General features: G+C 44.6%; 1 protein-coding gene across 3 annotated transcripts in view; it reads right to left on the bottom strand.

The window, feature by feature from the left end:
- The window catches only part of RHBDL3 (rhomboid like 3), a 61777-nt gene that overhangs the window by 7209 nt on the left and 35437 nt on the right, over positions 1–19131 (bottom strand). For all 3 annotated transcript variants that reach the window (XM_030506521.1, XM_030506522.1, XM_030506520.1), the window contains 5 exons: positions 18607–18765; positions 8846–9070; positions 7999–8147; positions 3522–3634; positions 835–935 (listed from right to left, as the gene is read on the bottom strand). In XM_030506521.1, the coding sequence (XP_030362381.1) occupies positions 835–935; positions 3522–3634; positions 7999–8147; positions 8846–9070; positions 18607–18765 (747 nt within the window). The remainder of the gene's footprint in view (positions 1–834; positions 936–3521; positions 3635–7998; positions 8148–8845; positions 9071–18606; positions 18766–19131) is intronic.

Genomic DNA, 19131 nt, shown 5'->3' with positions numbered 1-19131 from the left:
TTTCCATGTAACTCTTCTGAAGTCCTCCCCTCACTCTTTTCCTTTGGGTGACACACTTTATTGCTTCCCCATTGGTTATTTTATGTATTTAATTCCAAGAATATTTATTATTACAAGGAGGAATATTTTTGTTTCCTTTGGTTACCAGGAGGCACAAGGGAACAGAGAATTCAAGGGACCCTCCCTACAAGTCTCGTGTCTTCCCAGCATGCTCAAAGCACCCGGGCAGGACTGTGCTTTATCAGCAAATGGCCAGCATGTCTTTCAGCATGAGGGAGCATCACATCTAGAGACTAAGTGAGCAGAGAGAGAGAAAAGGGGGAAAGAACAGCAAAAAAACTGCACCAGAATGGGAAAGGCAGTAAAAGTAATTTCAGATGAGAAGAGAGGCAGCAGACAATGGAGAAATATAGATGCTAGGGTAGAATTGCTAAACAGATTTGGAGGAGGCCAGTGAGTAGTGAAATAACAGGACACTTGGCAATGTTCTAAGAAGTCTGGGAGATAACTAGCGAAGACTCTCCACACATCTCTGCAAAGCCTTTTTCTCCAAAGACATCTGTCAGCCCCTGCAAGGAGAGCTGGCAGCCTAGAGTACACTGGTAAGTCTTGGGTTACCAGCACCTTTGGCTTCTGGCAAGCTACCAGTCATCAGGGTACCAAGCCACCAACTGCAGTGTAACATTTCCATTCCAGCACCACACCACTGAGAAGACTCTTAACTGGGGCAAGCTCTGAACGACCAGCAGCTGGGTCAGGTTCTATTTCCAAACCCTTTGGGCCACCAGACCTGGCTCACTTCTGAAGAGGTTAGACAGTCATTCTGGTACTCACCATGACTATATTGGCCAAGTGGGCTGAGACAAGAGCATACACGCCTCCAGAGGAGCCCACCACAGGCGCAGTCATATCAGCTACTGACACTGCCAGGGACCCTGGGAGAAAGAACAAGGGGTTGTGACAATTTCCAGCCAAATAAACACACTTTCTCCTACTCTACATCCCTGCTACTGCCTGTTTCGTGCTAATTGCTGCAGGTCTCTGAAAGAGAAGGGGGGGAAATCAATTGGCTTGTGGAGCTAATTCAGTCCTGTAAAACTGCCAAGACAGTGACCGACTGATTCTTCTGCACCTACTTTAAAAGCAGCCAAGCAAGGTAGCAAAGTATTTTCAAACCTATGCTGCAAAAAAGCACTTACACCCTGATTAAAGGGTGTAACAAGGAAGCAGGAGACAGATGTCTGCATCTTGTTGCTCACCTGAAGACAAAATACGAGTAGCTCCCATGCTGGCAAGACAAATATTTGCACAGTGAGAAAGAACTGAGGGCTTGTTACTTGGCACAGGCCTCCGGTCAAAGCACAGCCTGTTACTTACGAAACTTTAGAGTAAAACTAGCTAAAAATCACCTGAGTGGAGGCAGTAAACACAAGGTAGCAAATGACAGGTCAATCACGTAAAGGCCCCACTAAAAAAAATACATAGCCCAAACGCAGACACTGCTTCTCCTTACCCCAACTGGAGGCTGGGATATGCTCAAAGCTCCTTTCATTGCAAACTTGAAGAGTAATTTAAGAGATAAAGAGACAAAGGCAGACAAGGCAGGGAGAATGAAGATCTTTGTGATAAGCAGGAATGAGAAACAGATTCTGGGTCAAGAAAAGTGCTGAGGTTCTACCAGCCAACTCTGCTCATAGCTCCCTCCTCTGCTGTATGGCCCTAAGACTTCTCAGCTCTTAAACACTGACACTTAAGGAAAAAATTAATGGGAAGTTAAGAAAGGAGTAATGAGAACTTGCAGTTAAGTCCTCAGATACTGCACTGAGTCTTGCCATCTCATCCTCAACTTGTCTTCTTAGTAAAGCCAGATAAATGAGATTAAATGCATAAAAGTAGGGAGTGGCCACTGTGGCCCATGTCAACATTTTACTGCTTCTTCCTGATTGTTTAGGAGCTGTGTTATCTTCATATTGCCAGATCCTCAGCATAAGTATGCCTCTTTCTCTCCTGACACGTCAAAAGGTAAAGCATGTTTAATAATTGGCTAACAATTCAAACAGCTAAGTGTATCATGGGACACTTTTGTGTATGTGACCATCTGGTCATATTTGTAGTTCCGACCTGCACTAAGAAAGGCAGTTTTTCCTTTCCGTTTGGCACTTTGTTCCACAATTTATAGGTCATAAGGTGTGAAAGGCTAGCCTTTCATGAGCATGTGATAGCTTGTCTGAGAAAAAAAGTGGGGTCATTTGTGTAACAGAAATGAACCAGTAGTGCTGGGTGGGCTAGTGAGCCTCACTCAGGCACTGGCTACAGGCTTCCAGAGCTCTGGGCATTCAGCCCAGCCTAACCCCCAGTAAAACCTGCCTCTGTCCCTGCAGACCCTGCCAGCAAATCCGTGGCCACAGGCAACGCTCACTGCCCCCCTGGGCTCAACCGCAGCAGATTCAATGCTCACCTCACCTTGCACAGATGTGCTGTGTGTATTTACACGTATATAAATGAAGCCCCAGGGTTGGTAGGTAGATCTATGTAGAAAAGTTTGTCTGGAAAGTTGCAGACAGGGGACCACTTTAGTTAGTGCTTATTAAAACAACAAGCAATGGATGGTGGAGCTGGTCTGCTAACTCCTTTCTCTGCATTAAACAGTGTTGTGTTTGTACCATGCCTGCTCCTGTGTCCTAGTCTAATTATTCTTTCTGCAGTGTTTCTCCTGGAATGTAGGATTTATTAGTACCTGATACAGCCTGTTTTACAAAGGCTTTATCTGCTCATTATAGAAAAAATAAAATTATGTAGCTGGACAAAAACCCACCATAAATCTTCAACTAAGGCAGTTAGTCGTTGTCAGAGTTCCCCTGTGAAGCTCTTGGTTGTTCTCACACCCTCCTCCTGTTTTAATTAGATGTTGATCTATTGTCAGCTAACCTCCATCACCTCCAAACTGCTGGAAATGCCAAACATAAATAAAAGCAGTACAGCTGAAACTAAAAGAAAAATCAATCAAACCCCATGGCTTATGATTAAATGAATTTCCAGATTCCTGTGCACTGCTCACCACCTACATCCGAATACTTCTTTCTTACTCAGGCTGTAGCAAGCAGACAGCACAGGGCAAAATGCAGTAAGAACTGGCACAAGACCTGTAAACAAAAAGAAGGCTCTTCATGCAGAGATACCTCTGATGCCACCTTCTAGGCCTTTGTGGCACACAAGAGGAAAGCAGCAGCATGACCTCCACATTCAGGAAGGCCATCTAAAGTAAGGCTATTTTAAAGTAAGGGGTTGTTGGTGCTTTTTTAGCAGGTCTCCTAAACACAGAGCCCATGGCTAGGTAGAAAGAGAAGTCAAGTTGTAGCATATTTCCCATTTCCAGCCTCCAAAATAATTTCAACACACAGAAGATCAGTGGGCTGCTCCTCTTCTACACCCAAATGTCACAAATCATTTCCTACACAAAAGTCAGCAGAGACCACTTTCAGATTGCTTCTCCTTCTGGACCATCCAGAAGTGTCACCTACCTGCCACAACTCCAGCAATGTACACAAAACTGATCCTCGCAGCGCCATGCACCATTTCCAGGGGAACCCCAACCAAGAGCTGGAGGACAACATTGAGTCCAAGGTGTTCTATCCTGCGGCAAGGAAAAACAACAGTTGTCCTCTTTTCTAAACTCTTTGTCTCCCTTCTCTACCCATGAGACAGAGGTATCTTGGAAAGGAACTCAAATAGCACCTGCTTCCTGGAAGTAGATTGTAACACTGGGAAAAACAATGGTTCCTGAAAAAAATCAGACTAAGAGCTGCAATGTTTCTTCCCTCCTTGCTGCTCATTGTCTTTCACATCCACCCACGTCCTTTCAGCCAAAGACCTCACAGCAAGCTTCATCCTTAGTGAGACATCTTTTTTTATTTTCTTTTTTTTCCTTTTTTTTTTTTTTTTTGAAGAAGTCAAATGATTTGTCCAAAAAAGCAGCAAGATGGCAGCAGAGCCTGGAACAGAAGCCCAGAACTTGACCTGGTCCTCCCTTCTCCCCTCCTAATGATGCAGCCTTTCTCTGCACGTATTGCACTGCTATGACGGGGAGCGGATATTAAGTCAAGAGCAAAGATAAACCTGATAGTGCCAAGACAGTTGCCATTTCCTTGTGACACATAATGCTCTTCACTGTTTGTGCTATCTGCCCACAACCCTTTTCTGCTGTGCCTGCTTCAATGTGATCATGGTCCGAATGGGAAGCAGAGGGCATTTTTATCTCTGGTTAGATGAGATACAAGGTATATTCACTGAAGCTTTCTGTTCACCTTCCATTATATTCGATAGCAGAACTCCTGCTGAACACAACGGGGAAAGCTGAGCTGAGACTGTCCCTGTAGAAAACCCCACTGTGCACATAGTGCAGGACCACTTGCAGCCCAGAGGTACAGTGTGACAGCTAAGATTAAATCTGTGCATATTTGGTGCACACTCCAGTGCAGCAGTTTTCTCCTGTGCTGAACCCATAGTTTCAAAGGAAGCTCTTTGTTGCTGTAATAAATAGTACCTAACAGAACTGTCCTGCTGCTTTTCAAAGCTCTGTACAAATATTTACCTGTGCTTTTGCTATCTGCAGGATCTTCCAGTGAGGTGACAACAGCACCAGGCCCCTGAACAGGGCCCTTCTCAACACTGTGCTAGTGTCTTGAGATGTACCCTGGGCTCACAGGGCTGTGACCTTGCTGAATGGCAACGTCACACTGGACCCAGGGGTAGACTGTTCTGTATGAAGAGTGCCTGAGTCTGCTTACAAAGTAGGGGACCTAAATGACACAGTGATACCCTTAATAGAGACGGCTGGCATCTTTTGGGGGAAAGAGTGCAAAGTAGGTAATGCGCTGAAAATCTACATCCTATTTTATACAAGAAAAGGATTCCTCACAGACAGCCACTAGCAATCTTTGGTTCAAGTTACATGAATTTCCACTGTTATGGTCTTCCTTCATGTTACCATAATAATTTCCCATATACGCATCAGAGAAAAACACTGATGGTGAGATGCAGTAATGACAGAACAGTCTCATAAACGAGAATTTAAAGTTGGACTGGAAAAAGCTGCTGGAGGTGATACAGCAGGAAACACTCCTTTCTGGATAGCTTAATAGGTTTGTTTTCACTGAATCTCTCTCCAAGGATAAATTTCTCTCCTGCACGAGTCACTCAGCTCTGCAACTTGTCATTATGGGAAACTGCTGCATGTAACTGAAGGGTTTTTCGTTGCCTTGCTCAAGGCTGTTGAAGCCACAGGGCATGGGCATATTCTGGCACTCGTTCTGATCCTGCATGTTCACAGCACTTAGGAACAAGCAGCAAAGGTCAAACTGAGATCATAGAAGAGTCAAAGCATCCAAGTGCCCTTTTACAGAGGGGAGGGCAGAAGCTTTGGCTGGCGCATAGTCAACGTCACAAGGTGGCACCTGACACTTTCACACAAACACTGGGTCTTATTTTTTTCACAGGAAGCTTTTGTAAGAGGTTGGCAAAATTTATCCCAGACTCTGAAGTGACTGCTCTGATTCACAGCTCTTAAAAGACTTTGCTGGAGCAATCCCATTCACTTCTCCTCCCCATCACACTAAGAGCTTTGAAGGCTCCACAGTCAATGAGCACCCATAAAATATAATTAGCCTTTGCCAGTGCTGAATGCGTCATTCTTGAAATGACAATTTCATTGATTTATGAAAGACTTTCTCCTTCCCTGGGACCAAACAAATGGGACTGAGCATCAATGCAAGTCATTAGTTATGGCAGTGTTACAAATGCCTGGGCCCCAGATAGTCAACATCTGCTTTCCATGAAAGCAGAAGGGCAGAATTTACAACTTTGCCTTTTCAGCCCTGGACAAAGCTCCCTCCATCAGGACCAACACACAGCCCAGGCGGTTTTGGCATCTTCCTTACAGGCACGGCCAGCCAAACCTTAGCAACTGCTATCTTCTTAGACACCTTCTGGCTGTCACTTGCTCTTCAAAACCCAGACCCAGGGCACTAAATTAAGGAGCATTCCACATTACCATTTCAAAGTCTCAGCTGGAAGCAGGATAACAATAGAGGCCATGGCATTGTGTTAGCCTTTCATTTGAAAACAAGAGGAGAATGATGGGCTTCCACTAACAAATGTTATTACCTTTCCAAGATTTATCTGTTCTCTTGATATGAAAGCAGCTTAACACACAGAAGTTAGCATTAAATGAACATTTAACATTAACTCCAGATACTGCAGATAAATCATGGGGTTTATTGTTCCAGCAGGACTCTCCATTGTTTTGAACGTAGGTAAAGAACTTAGAATCCATCACAAAGACAATGAGCCTCCTGCACACCACCTTCCCCACTGGTCATCTCTGAGCCTGCCACAGATGTGAAACAAATCTGAGCTGTTTTTCAGCCAGTAAGTGTGAAGAAGGCCAGAGTACGGCCTGCCACAGGAAAGGGTGGCCTTGCCCAGGCTAGGAAAGCATGCCACAGGTGATACAGGAACACATTTAAATGCTGCACAAATTGTCCTTATGCAGGTGCTCCTCTTCAGATGTATCCCAAAGCAATCTGCAGTTACCCACCACCACCAGAATACCCAGGTATAAATTAGCTACCATTAGTTAAAAATCAAGTGTTTCATCCTTCTACAAGCCAGTTCTCCCCACATCCTCAGTGATGGAAATTTCCAGTTCTCATTTTATATAACCAGCCTCACATCTAAGCCCAATAGTTTCTACTGGCAGATTGAAACTTATATACAGTAGACTTTTGGGGGAGATTTAGCACACAAAGTACAGATGCTGCCCTTCCAGAAGTTTCATCTATAATTTTTTTCCTACTCTCCCCTTGGGGGGGTCTGTTCTGTCCTACAGCTTTTATTCAGAGATCTGGGGCACATCTTGTGCTCAAGGGCAATTACACACTGAGGCAGTTATTCCATGGCAGAGAAGAGACATCAGCATGTCTTCCATCAGAGACATGGAAAAGGGAAAAGATCAGCGTGATCTTTCTGGCCTTTCATGGAACATTGACTGACGGGAATATAGGCTTTCTATTTAAGAACAAAGGGTCTTTATCCAGTTTCAAACTATAAACTACTGCTAAAAAGCTTGTTTCTGTGATTTTTCAATGACAGAATTAAAGAAAATTGCAATTATCTGCCAGGAATGTGTGAAGATAATGATCTGAGAAACCACTCAGAGGGCGTTGAGTGTTTTGTACAGGGATGAACTTTCCTGTGCCACTCACTCATCACCATGGCATCACAAACATCACACAATTAAGTCTCTGACTCTTGGGAGGACTAGCACAGTTGAGAAGCACAGTTAGAATCCCCATGCCTTGTATTCTCTTCCCAAGTCAGCTACATACCTCCCACGGAATGAAGGAGGACTCATTTTACTGTGCACCTTCATTTTGCCTTTTGCATTAGATGGACCATTCTTTGTCCATCTGGTCAGTCGAGATTGTCACCTCTTCAGGAACACTGGTGTTGGTACAGTGTGTTCAAAATGGGAGTTCAATCTTGACTCAGACTTCTGGGCATTATCTCAGTCCCTACAGAAGGGACAACATTACAAAGTGATGCCATACCAGAGGCACAGGGAATTTAGCTGACTTTTCCAACCTCAACTAGGAAGCCTAGCAATAATACACCATGTAAGTTTTAAATACCAGTCCAACATCTTTGCAGACTTGTTCTGTCGCTTGCACTGGAGGGACACTGGGCTTCGACCTGGTGAGTTTTAGGAAGCACACACTGGGAAGAGCAGCATCTGGTAAGTTCCTTATGCTGCCTCCTCTCTTCAGAGGGCTGTGAAGGTTTGTCCCTCATTGCCCAACACTCCAGGGCAGCTTCAGACTTTTATACACAATTCAGAATTGATTTTAAAACGTTTATTTCTGAGCTGATTCTGTTGCTTCCTCCTCCCTCTCTCTGGTGAACCTGAGCTGTGGGGAATCTTTGCAGTTTATAAGTACTCACCCTGCATGCATGAATATGTAGGTTAGGTACCTCCAAGCCTGAGCACGGAGCTGAGGATGGTAAAGTAATGCGTTCTTCAGGTATAAGGGATGGCTGACTTGCAGCACAAATCTGTCTAATACCACTCCGTTGTAAAGAAAAAAGGCAACCTAGAAAAGCAGGGAGATTCCTGGGTTAGCAAATGCCTTCTCTCACTGAAAAGCACTTTGTAGCTCAAAACCATGGAGAAAAAAGTCAAATGTACAATATTTTTCTCCCATTTGACAGCTTCGCACAGCATGAAAGTTCCCTGTTTTGAGGAACCTGCAACACATTGGTATAAGTCTATATGCAGCTTTCTGTAACACACCAGCCACTGAGTCAGAGGAACTCAGCACCCTACTGATCAGTGCCATATTATACCCTTCTCTGTGCTTATTTGAGTGCATTACTCAGCAGCTGTGCAAAGATCTCATTTTGGCAACAGATGAGTAGGTCAGAATATTTAACCCTGTTTTTCTTCTCTCCTTTTTCTCCCCATTCACAGAACAGAGGTAACCATATAGGAATTTTCCTTCTAGTTCCATTGTTTGAATTACCAGTTTCCCTAGAACCATCCAAATTTTCACTCCTTAAAAAGTTTTACTGTAATTTCACAAATTCTGAAGTTTCATATACAAATTTTTTCAATGACTAATAACCATCCTTGGAGACACACAGGATCACACTCTCCACTTACACACACATACAGATAAGCCAAAATGGCTCTCAGCTTTGTGCTTGTCCTTGTCTGAGTTCAAATGAGTCCCACTCCAGCAAAGCTTTTGGCAGTGTGGGGTTTCCAGAGAGAGGGCATGAAGGTACTTGCCTCTACGATAGTGATGGTTATCATGAACCAGGGTGGAGGGCAGCAGGTGTAGCTGTCGTAGTACCACTTGCGGTCTATCTCTCGGGGCAGGGTTTCATACGCAACGTGCCGGATGAGCCTCTGGGAAAGGCTGAGCCCCGTCTCCTCCAGCAGTGCCTTGCTGCACAGCCTCCGGTTCCCCTGCAGGATGGCTTGCCGGAAGCTGTTCGACCTTTTGTTGCTCATCTGGGTAAAAAGAAAAGGAAGAAACCATGAGGATAAAGCAAGGCTTGGCACAACCATCTGGGGAGATTACTGCCAGATCCAGGCAGGCAGGAGAACTACCACCGGGCTGGAGCTTTAGGAACCACATCTCAGCATGATCACACGGTAACCTACATGGGGTGCAAGGAAAACGAGTACCAGGGTCTGCTATTAAGATGCCAATAAAAGAGGTCAGGGCAGAGAGGAGGCTGCTGATGCACCTGGCTGAGCTCTCTGGCCCATTCTCCAACCTTCCACCCACTATCTTCACCATCAGTTATCATGATCCACATTCCTGTATCCTCCTTCCCTCAGCTCCCCCTGCTCTACTATACTTCCCTGCACTTGTCATCTCTTGGGGCAGAAAACCTATTGAATGTAGCAGCAGGTACAATCACAGCATCTAACCCTTGTTGGCAGGAGTTAGCTCTGGGCAAAGATATTTATCCCTTCGTGTAAAACAAAGCTGCATGAGCAACAGCAACAAACCAACAAACTAAACTGGTGTCTGACCTGCTGTAAACTTGCAAGAGGGAAGGGTTTCTTCTTTTAAAACAGTTGTCCTCAGAGGAGGCAGGTTTTGGGATGGTGCAGGCTTTGGAGGATACAGCCGATGTGTTTGTGCATTATCATCTTACATGCATAGAATGAGCTGTCTCTTTCTGAGCATACACTTTCTTAATTTGGATGCATAATTACAGAAATGCATTTGCAAATCAGGCAGATGGGGTTTTCTGCCTTGCCTGCGGCGGGGAGGGAACAACAGGTCTGAGCGAGCTTGCTCCAAGATTGGGATAATTGCTAATTAGCCCTGCTGACAAACAAACCTGCTGCATCAGTCACTGGCTGCATCCTTGGCAGGGAGGTTTACAAGGCTAGCTATGCAGAAAGACCACTGAAGGGGTGCCTTTTACAGTAAAAGGCAGCAAAGCAAATGTGACAGCCTGGTCCTCCTCCTGAAAGACCTGCTAACTGATCTCAGAAACCACCAGCACCTTTAGCCTCCCAGAACCAGACAAGAGATGAGGTTCAACAGTGCTGGCTTCCAGTTGTCTTGGATCACACTGATTGTGGCCAATATTCCAAAGCCAGCAAAGCCCAGAGCTTGTGCTCTCAGTGCCCAGCAGCCGGGTAATTGTTCCAAGCTGGACCAAGCTGCTTAAAACACAGTAATCACTGCAGGGAGCCACCTCTTGTTAATCACTGGAGGAAGGCAAAGGGGCATCCGAGGTGACAGCACTGATCTATTTCAAGTTTTTTAACACTGGGGAAAAGCCTGGTGTTGCTCTTTTTCAGTTGTTTTAGTGAGGAAAAAGGCTCACCCTAAAAACTCTCTCCTTACTTGGTATTTCTCCTTTGCTCTCTCTTTCCTTTGCTCATTCATAAAGCATTTGTAAAAGAAAACTTCTGGCAAAAGAAGCAGAAAAAGGAATAGATGAAAAAAAAAAATCTGTCCACAAATATCTTTCTCCCAGTTTTCTCAAGTCAACTTGTGGTGGCTGGAATCCTGTCCCAGGATAGAGGGTCTACTGGGTATCCAAATTCATCAGCTCTTAGAAAAGAGGCAACAAGAAAACTGCCTGCAAGGTTTCAAACTGTTCCAGTCTTGCAGAACATATGGAGATACCCAGATAGCCCTGCAGAGAAGGACTTGGGGGTGTTGGTTGATGAGAAAACTGAACATGAGCCGGCAGTGTGCGCTCACAGCCCAGAAAGCCAACCGTATCCTGGGCTGCATCAAAAGAAGCGTGACCAGCAGGTCGAAGGAGGTGATCCTGCCCCTCTGCTCTGCTCTTGTGAGACCTCACTTGGAGTATTGTGTGCAGTGCTGGTGTCCTCAACATAAGAAGGACATGGAGCTGTTGGAGCAAGTCTAGAGGAGGCCACAAGGATGATCAGGGGCTGGAGCACCTCTCATCTGAAGACAAAGCTGAGAAAGATAGGCTGAGAAGGCTGAGAAGAACATGCGTGAGGAGAGACAGAGGATTAAATCACTACTGCTGCTGTCACCAACTCTTGATCAGAAAACTATTTTGTTCCTCAGATTACCTTTGGAAAACTCAAATCTTCCCAAATAGAGTCTCTCACGTACGGTCACAGTTTGCTGACTTGCTTTCAGAATTCCATAATATTGGCATTTATGAGCCAAGTATTTAATCATCAGCTGAAAGAACACTGGGCCCATTGTTGGCCTGCATGTTATTGCAGCTCCAGGAGCTCAGGGCAGTCCATCCCACTTCTCTTCATGCAATTGATCTGGGACCTCTTTAGTGAGCATGATATTAAAGTTTCATGCAGATGGGGTATAGCAAACAGTATGTGGAGAGGCAAGTCAGCAGTGGGGAATAAGGCATTCCCTTAGGCCTTCGTGTCTTCAAAGAGTTTGTATGCAGAGAGAAAGAAATTTCCCTTGTAAAACAGCCAAGCTGACATGACTGATAACCATGTACTGCCACCTCTGCCCTTTGGTATTACCACACCAAAACAAAACAAGGCTTAGTGCTACAGCTCTGCTCTAAGGGTGGGGTTGATACATCTGCCAGGAAGGAAAAGTTTTTCCTAGTTAGATTATTTGAACCTGTCTTCAACACTGAAAATGTCAGACTTTAGGATAAGATCTAGTGTGGGACTTTGGTGAAGCACAAAGCCCTGCTTTTGTTCAGCATAGATGCCATTCTAGAACTAGTGTCAGATTATCTGCAACTTGCAATGGAAACTGTCTATTCCCACTGGCAAACCCATTTCTCTGTGTTTCTTGGCCATCTATACTACTGTTGCTGCCTCAGATAATCAATAGCCAAGTAAGTCATGTAGCATTTCCCCAGCTCTAGTTTCATGGCTTGTGTGGGGCACATTACCCTTTTTATGGTCTTTATTCAGCCCCACTTAGGAGGTTTTGAAAAACGTGGATTTCTGCCCATCACGTACTGGCATCTTTGAGGCTGTTCTATGGCTATTTTTAAACACATACAACACTGTGACAGGCAATACATTCAGCTCTCCAGCTCTGGTCCTCCAAGTCACAGCACACTAAATCAGAAGTTAGCACAAGCTTTTTAAAAGCCTCTGTCAGCTCCAGTTTTATAACCCACTTTACTTACAAATGCAGCCTCTCCAATCAATTCTGCTTTCAAGATTCACATTTATTTCCTTCCCTCACTCCACACTTCTACAAAATGCTAATGTGAGTAAAGGCAGTTCCTCACAATATGCATAACTCAGCATCAAGTTCATCTGCAACAGATGTTCACATCCTCTGAGCCAACCTGGTGGCACTTTCCCAAACATCACCAAATGGGAAAACAAAAAGCAAATACCAACATCCTGTTTTGTTCTGACCAAGCAGTGGTTTACTCTGGGGATTCAAGAGGCAGGAGAGACCAAATGAATTATGATGGTTGTTGCAGGGGTTTTCCCCGCTCAAGGTTTTATCTGGACTCCTGTTACATGTGCCAGGCTTAGACCTTCCAGCACTTCCATTAGAAAAGGTAAAACACATTCAGATTTCAAGGTTAATTGCAAGAATGCTGCTTGCAGGACAAGATTAACATTATGGTTCAAATAACATTGTGACAAAACTCAGCAAGTTTGAAACTTTAAATCTCCCAACACACATTCCATTTTTCACTGGTGCTGAGAAGGATTCTGCAGCTGAAATAAACCCAGATTTAATCTTCTGAAGCATTTTTTTAAATACCTTATTAACATTTCCCACTCACGTGTGTATTTTAGATACACACACAATTAAAATAACCATTTCAGTTGTCATCATGCTTCTCAAGTTTCAGTTGTACTTGACTGAACACAGCTGAGGAATCGGGGTTAAGGATGGGAATTTGTATGCCAAGTTCCCCTTTCAGTGGCGTAAAGATTATTTGCCAGACTAGTTTACTTGGAAGAAAGTTCTTTCTTCTGCTGCTACATGTAGCCAGTACCTAATGGACTCAGATCAATGTACAAGCTGAACACACTCCGAAAACCAGCTCTTGCACCCCAGTTATCAAATTCCAAGATACTCACCTGGCCCTCTGACAGCTCCCCCCTCGCCCAGAGATACACGTAGCTCTTGGAACATCAAAAATCACCAGTTTCCCTCAAAATGGGAAGGGAACAACATGAAGGCAGTGTAAGGCACAGTGTAAGGCACATTTATCAGGAGGGGTATGCAGCTCCTGGAAATGCTCCCTGGAATAAGAACTTTGCACCTCAATATACTTCAATACACTGAGAGGTAAGAGATGGATAAGAACACAATCATATGGCCACTTCAGCTCTTGAGAAAACCTCCTCCTTACTTACAGGAGCATAATATTAGATCAAATACTGCAGTAAGAGTTTTCCAAGCCCTGTTAAATTAAATATTTATTATTATACCTCTGAATAAAGGCCAGGAAGAGGGCTCAGGACACCAGTTTCAGCCAAGACAATGAATCAGGGACAGAGGAAGCACTTAAAGGGGTGTCCTATTGGAAACTGAAGGACATCCCAGAGGGCTCTAGATGGGAGCCCCCTTGATGTTTGGCAGAGGATCTGCCCTGGTGCAACACCACAGCTAATGGGAAGCACATAGGAGAAGAAAGAGAGCTATAAAAACTGCAGCTTTGCCTGCAAAAAGCTTTCCAGATTAGCAACAGTGAGAACAAAACTATGACCACCAGACAAAACCACTAGAACTGAGGTTCTGGGTTATTCTGCAATAGCCTTTGAAGCTTAAAACACTCACTAGAAAGCAAAGAAGGATTTAGCAGGAAGAGGAGATATTCATTTGGGCAAACTTTTGTCTTGCCTGGGGATTTCAAGGATTGGAGATTTCAGCTTTATTGCTTATCTTCCCAGTGGCTCAGGTAATAAGGAATTATATCCAGTTCCTGCAAAGCCTTGTTCACCTCAGCGTTCTGTGCGGGCTGTCAGCTGGTGCAGTAAAGGACATGCAAAGACACCGCAAGTGGAATTTATAGCTTCTTTATGGCTGTGCTACAAAGTACTTCTAAGTACCATTAAAAAAATATTAAGCAAACCATAGTTTAAAGGACTCCCCTCCCCCTCCAAGAATACAGGATGTGTCTTCTTAAAGCTCACCTTCACGAAGAGAACAGAGCCCTCCTGGTGCTGCCACATAGACATTCACAAAGTCAAAAGATAAAACTCAATGTTTTCTCTTCTAAAAAGTTCTCTCTTTCCCCAGCTACAGCTCTTCCTTCATTGCTCCCCTCAGTTCAGTTCAAGCCCAGCTGGAGGAGGTATTCCAAGTGAAAGTGTTACCATTGCAAGCACTGAAGCAAAGGCACGAGTTACCTTTCAAAGCAGAGAGTATGCCCATGAAACACCTACAGTGTCCTCACAAGGGGCAGAACCAAGCCTTGCTTTTATCACTGAAGTGGCTAATGAGAACAAATGGCCTCCAGCCATGCAGTAGTGAAGAATGTCTTAAGACAGAACGGATTTTGCTTTAGTCTCAGTATAAGCTGTGATTTACTTCTCTAGCAAAAGCTGCTTTATTAAACACGAGGTTCTGTAAAACTTTTCCTTGTCCAGAGCAAGTTCCTTACCTGATTTTCACATCAAGAGAATATAAGCTATCACCATGGCTGAACTGGTTCTATACTGCCCCTCTGTCAAGCAAAGTAACATCTTAGAAGCTTCATTGCACCCCCTCACCTCTACTCACATGTCTGAAGAGCAACACATCAAGAGGGTGAGGAGGTAGTAAAGCCATGATCCAGCCTGTCCAAAGCAGCAATCCACGTTCTCAGGTGGAGAATACAAGGAAGGTTTAGCCAGAGAGTAGGAAACTGAGTCCCTCCAGGGATCACTGGTCTGCTCTTCAGCTCTGTTATAGTTCACAGGTTATCATGTGAAATAGTCCAGGACTGCCAGCAGCAAGTGCAAGGATCCCAGCAAATAACATCTCGACTTTATCACCTCCTGGCTTGTTTCCTCTCTAAAAGCAGCAAAGTTAGTTAAACAGCTTTGTGCATTATCTCCTCCTGTGGCCTGTGCTGTTCCCAGCCAGAATTTCCACTGTGCATTTTTAGCATGTCTCTTCACACTCAGAGGAGCAACCAGACAACAAACATGCACAAGATGTCTCCACTTGTACAGGAAACACTTGTTATTCTGCACTGTCTCAGACACAGGATAAGCATCTGAAACTGCTTTCTGCCATACTTACAAGCCCCAGTGTACAAACAGAAGTGGATATGATTGCAGCATTGTGTTTTACAACTGCGTGCAAGGAAACTCATACATATCTGATTTTTTTTCAGCCCTTTCCGTTTGCAGATGACACCAGAAGTCTTCAGCTTCCCCGAATTTATTCATTACTTAAATTATTTCCTGAGTGATTTCTAGGATCTATTCTCATCCTGTACAACTTTCAATTTCAGAAATGTAAATTGCTTTGCTGAGAACAGGCATATGTTTTGTGTGGGTCTCCTTATTAAGGTAAGAATTCCTAGAATTGTATTTCTGGTGCATCTAGAAGTTTACAACATACTTTGGACATCAGAGGATAGATAACGTGGCTTTGCTCAATAGAAGTCCTTTAGTTTAGTTAGGGGATCACAGCATTTGAGAGAGCAGAGAGTGTTTTTGGTGCTTGAGATGATGTTGGAGTACTGGGTGTGAGCATTTTTTACTGCCTTCTCTGGGACATGCTATAATCTGGAGGAAACAAAGTATTAACGCTATTGCCCTGGGAAGTTTATGGCTTGTAGTGCTTTCTGGAAATAATAATTTCATAGAGTTACAGCTGCTTCTGTGGTCACAAATAGCATCTCTCAACATCAGACTCGCCAGTAAGTAGCCAAGCACCCTGCCGAAGAAACAGCATCATATTCTGTCCCAGTTCCAGGGAACCCAGCAAAGACCAAGGGTTCTACAAGGCTGAAAAAAGAGCAGACCCTCCCTGCTCAATTTTTATCAACATTAGAAAAGCTGTGAGAAAAAAGAGAGGGAATAGCATATCCCAGGAACTGACCATTGGAGACAGACTTCTCCTGATGCCCAGTGGTTAAACCCTACTGTGGGCTGGGTTCTGTGAGTCAGAGCATGCTTGTGCTGGTTTTGGCTGAGATAGAGTTAATTTGTTTCATAGTAGCTTGAGCAGACAGCTCACCAGCTCCTTCCATCCCCATGCTTGGAAAGAAACCAAAAGAGCTGCTTGTGAGACACGCAGAGGAGTCTGTTTCCTTCCACACCCCTGCTCTGACAACTGCACTGTAACGCATCTTTTATAGCCAGCCCCACTCCCACCTCAAGGCGTCTCCAGTGGCCAGAGCTTTATTAATGCCATTTTACCTCTTGCTCAAAGTTTCAGTACCTTAAACACATTTGGGAGGCCATGAGATTCTCTGACCACATCAGAGTGCTTGTTCATGAATATCGATAGAGAAAAGGAAAACACACACACACAGAGCCATGCTTGTAAAACCTCTGTGGAGTCCATAAAAGGTCAGCCTTTCCCTTCCCCACATCCAGCACCACCATTTTTGGGAGCAGATCAATTCTTGCTAAGCTACTGAAACAGACAATTTAACCTGAGCAAAAAGCAGAGATGGCTGATGATCGTCAAGCACAAGCACGCACTTAAACACCACCACACATAGCTTCAAGACTGACAATTATAAAGTGAAGGAAATCACTAATTTCACAGTGATTCTGCATCAACTGTTCTGTTTCTTTCCATCAGGAAGTTCAAAAGGCAGGTTTGGGAGCAGGAAACTAGGGAAAAGAGAAGGAGCTCTAGAAAGTTTGGATGTCGGAAATCAATAGTAACTAGAGGAGGAATCAGGAGATGCCATTTTTAAGTAGTTTAATGTTCTGGCATTTGCATTGCCTATTGACCAGAAAGTGCAAAAATATGCAGATGAGGCTAGAGGTACAGAAAAATCAATGGCTTCTTTACAGGATTCGTTCAGTAGTAGTGAAGGAAATTTGCCATTTTGCAGAAATCACATCAAGTGGGTGTGAGCTGGCACCATCCCCTATTCCCCAAAGGAGGAGGATGCCCAAACCTTCCACCTCCCACCTGCCTCTCTGCAGCTTGTGCTGCTCCCCAGCTCATGGAGCAAGGAGAGAGGAGAGGAAAAAGCCCGGGTCTGTTCCTGAGCCTGTTGCCAACATGTTGGCTGGCCCTAGGCCACCATTTCTGTAAGAGAAATTAGATGATACCTCTTCCTGCTAGCTAAGTGTTGTGCAGCTCAATTAGTGAATGCTGGCATGGTACTTCAAATATACCAAACTGTAGAACAAGCAGCTGTTACTATAAATACATCAACCACACTGTTTATTAAGCTGAAGCTGAGGGAAAACTCACAGTAGTTGTGATCTGCTTAATAGTGGCTACATCTGTTTTACTGTGTACCTAAACACATGCAAGGGGCTAACAAGACAGCTTGATTAGATACAGCAGATCTATGTCATTGCATCACAGTAATTTCACCTTCACACTGCCCATGGCCTGAGTGAGGTTGTGACCTGGATCCCTGACAGCAGTTATCACACCTTTCTGATTCATGTGAAGACAGGACATACGGAGGACACTTTCTTTCTAACCCAAAACCACATGTGTGAGTGACCATCACAAATGGAAGGATCAAATCCCCCTGTTGACTGCAAGAACACAGAGATGCAAATAATTCTACTCTGCATCAAGAACACATCCAGCTTTCCAGTGAAACCTTGGAGATGTCACTGACTTTCACTGCTCACTGACTTTGTCACCCAGGTTTCTTTTACTACTGCACTAAGCCTGCCGGGACTCAGGCGTGGAATGACAGAGCCAGAAAAGGGCAAAGCCCCTGGAATGTCCACTATTCAAGATCCCTGTCTTGCAAACAATATTTCTAGGCCACCCTGTGCATCTAACAATACATCTCTACATCTGTGTTGACTCACCAAACTGCCTTGACAAGAAACAGAGAGATCCCTTCACTAATTGACTCATTAGCAGAGATAGAGGCCTCAGCTCATGACTCACACAGTCTGAGACATCTCACCTGGGATAAAATGAACCTGACCTAGAAAAACTTTATTCCTGTTGCTGTTGATGCCTACAGCAATGCAATATGACTCCACCCAGCAAGTCAACACAAAGTTATCTATATATTTTTGTCTGGAAGTGGTGAAATTTCTAGATAACGCAGGAGACATGAAGACTGACAGACCTCTACTTGCAAACAAATGGCTCCTTACGACAGCTACTAACTGGTATTAGAGAACAAAAGCCTCTGAACTAGCAGCAGCCATTGCTTCATGCTGGTCTTAATACAGTTCCCAGTTTCTTCCCATGCAAACTTGTTTCCCTGGAAAACTCGACAGCAACTTGACTTTTGGCTTAAGAGCTCAGTCACCACTGAATGCCTCAGCAAAGCCATGCAGTGTGATGCAGGGACATGGCAAACACTAGTGCCAATAGAGGGAGAAAGGGAGAGAGGGAGAGAGGGAGACTGTCCCTCAACAGCCAATGCTTTAAGCAGAACCAAGGTCTGACAGGCCCTGCCAGCCAGAGCACTCACCAGGTTGACAAAGTCCTGATAGCAGATCCTCCCCTCGGAGTTGCTGTCTGCCAGGGCCAGCAGGACCTCCAGCTTGTGGGGGTCCAGCTCCGAGCCGTGCCTCTGGAGAAGGGAGCGGAACTTCTCAGTGCTGATGTAGCCAGTGTTGTCGGGATCAAACTGGGATAGGAAGGGAAAGTGCCAGAATTAACAATTCCACATTACACACAACTCTACCCTCCTATGCATTCATCACCTGCTGCAGACACACAGAGACCCAGGGGCTGCTCTAGGTTTTGGTGACACATTCCCCTGTAATCATCCCATCTCCAGCTTCCTTTCACTGCCCAAAGCACCCTGCTGCAGAGAGGGGTGAAGCAGGCATCATCATCCATACCATCCTTCCATCTCCACCCAAGCTTCAGCTAAGTCAGCTCCCTTCAACTTCCTTCCCTCTGCATCATCATTTCTCCTGGCTGTTTTTCATATCCCTACCTGGGCTATCAAGCAAACCAGAGATGTGGTCTGTGAGATAAAATGTGCTGA

Source organism: Strigops habroptila, chromosome 14 (genome assembly GCF_004027225.2).
Source record: "Strigops habroptila isolate Jane chromosome 14, bStrHab1.2.pri, whole genome shotgun sequence".
Lineage (NCBI taxonomy): Eukaryota > Metazoa > Chordata > Aves > Psittaciformes > Psittacidae > Strigops > Strigops habroptila.
This window is presented reverse-complemented; position numbering and strand designations above follow the sequence as displayed.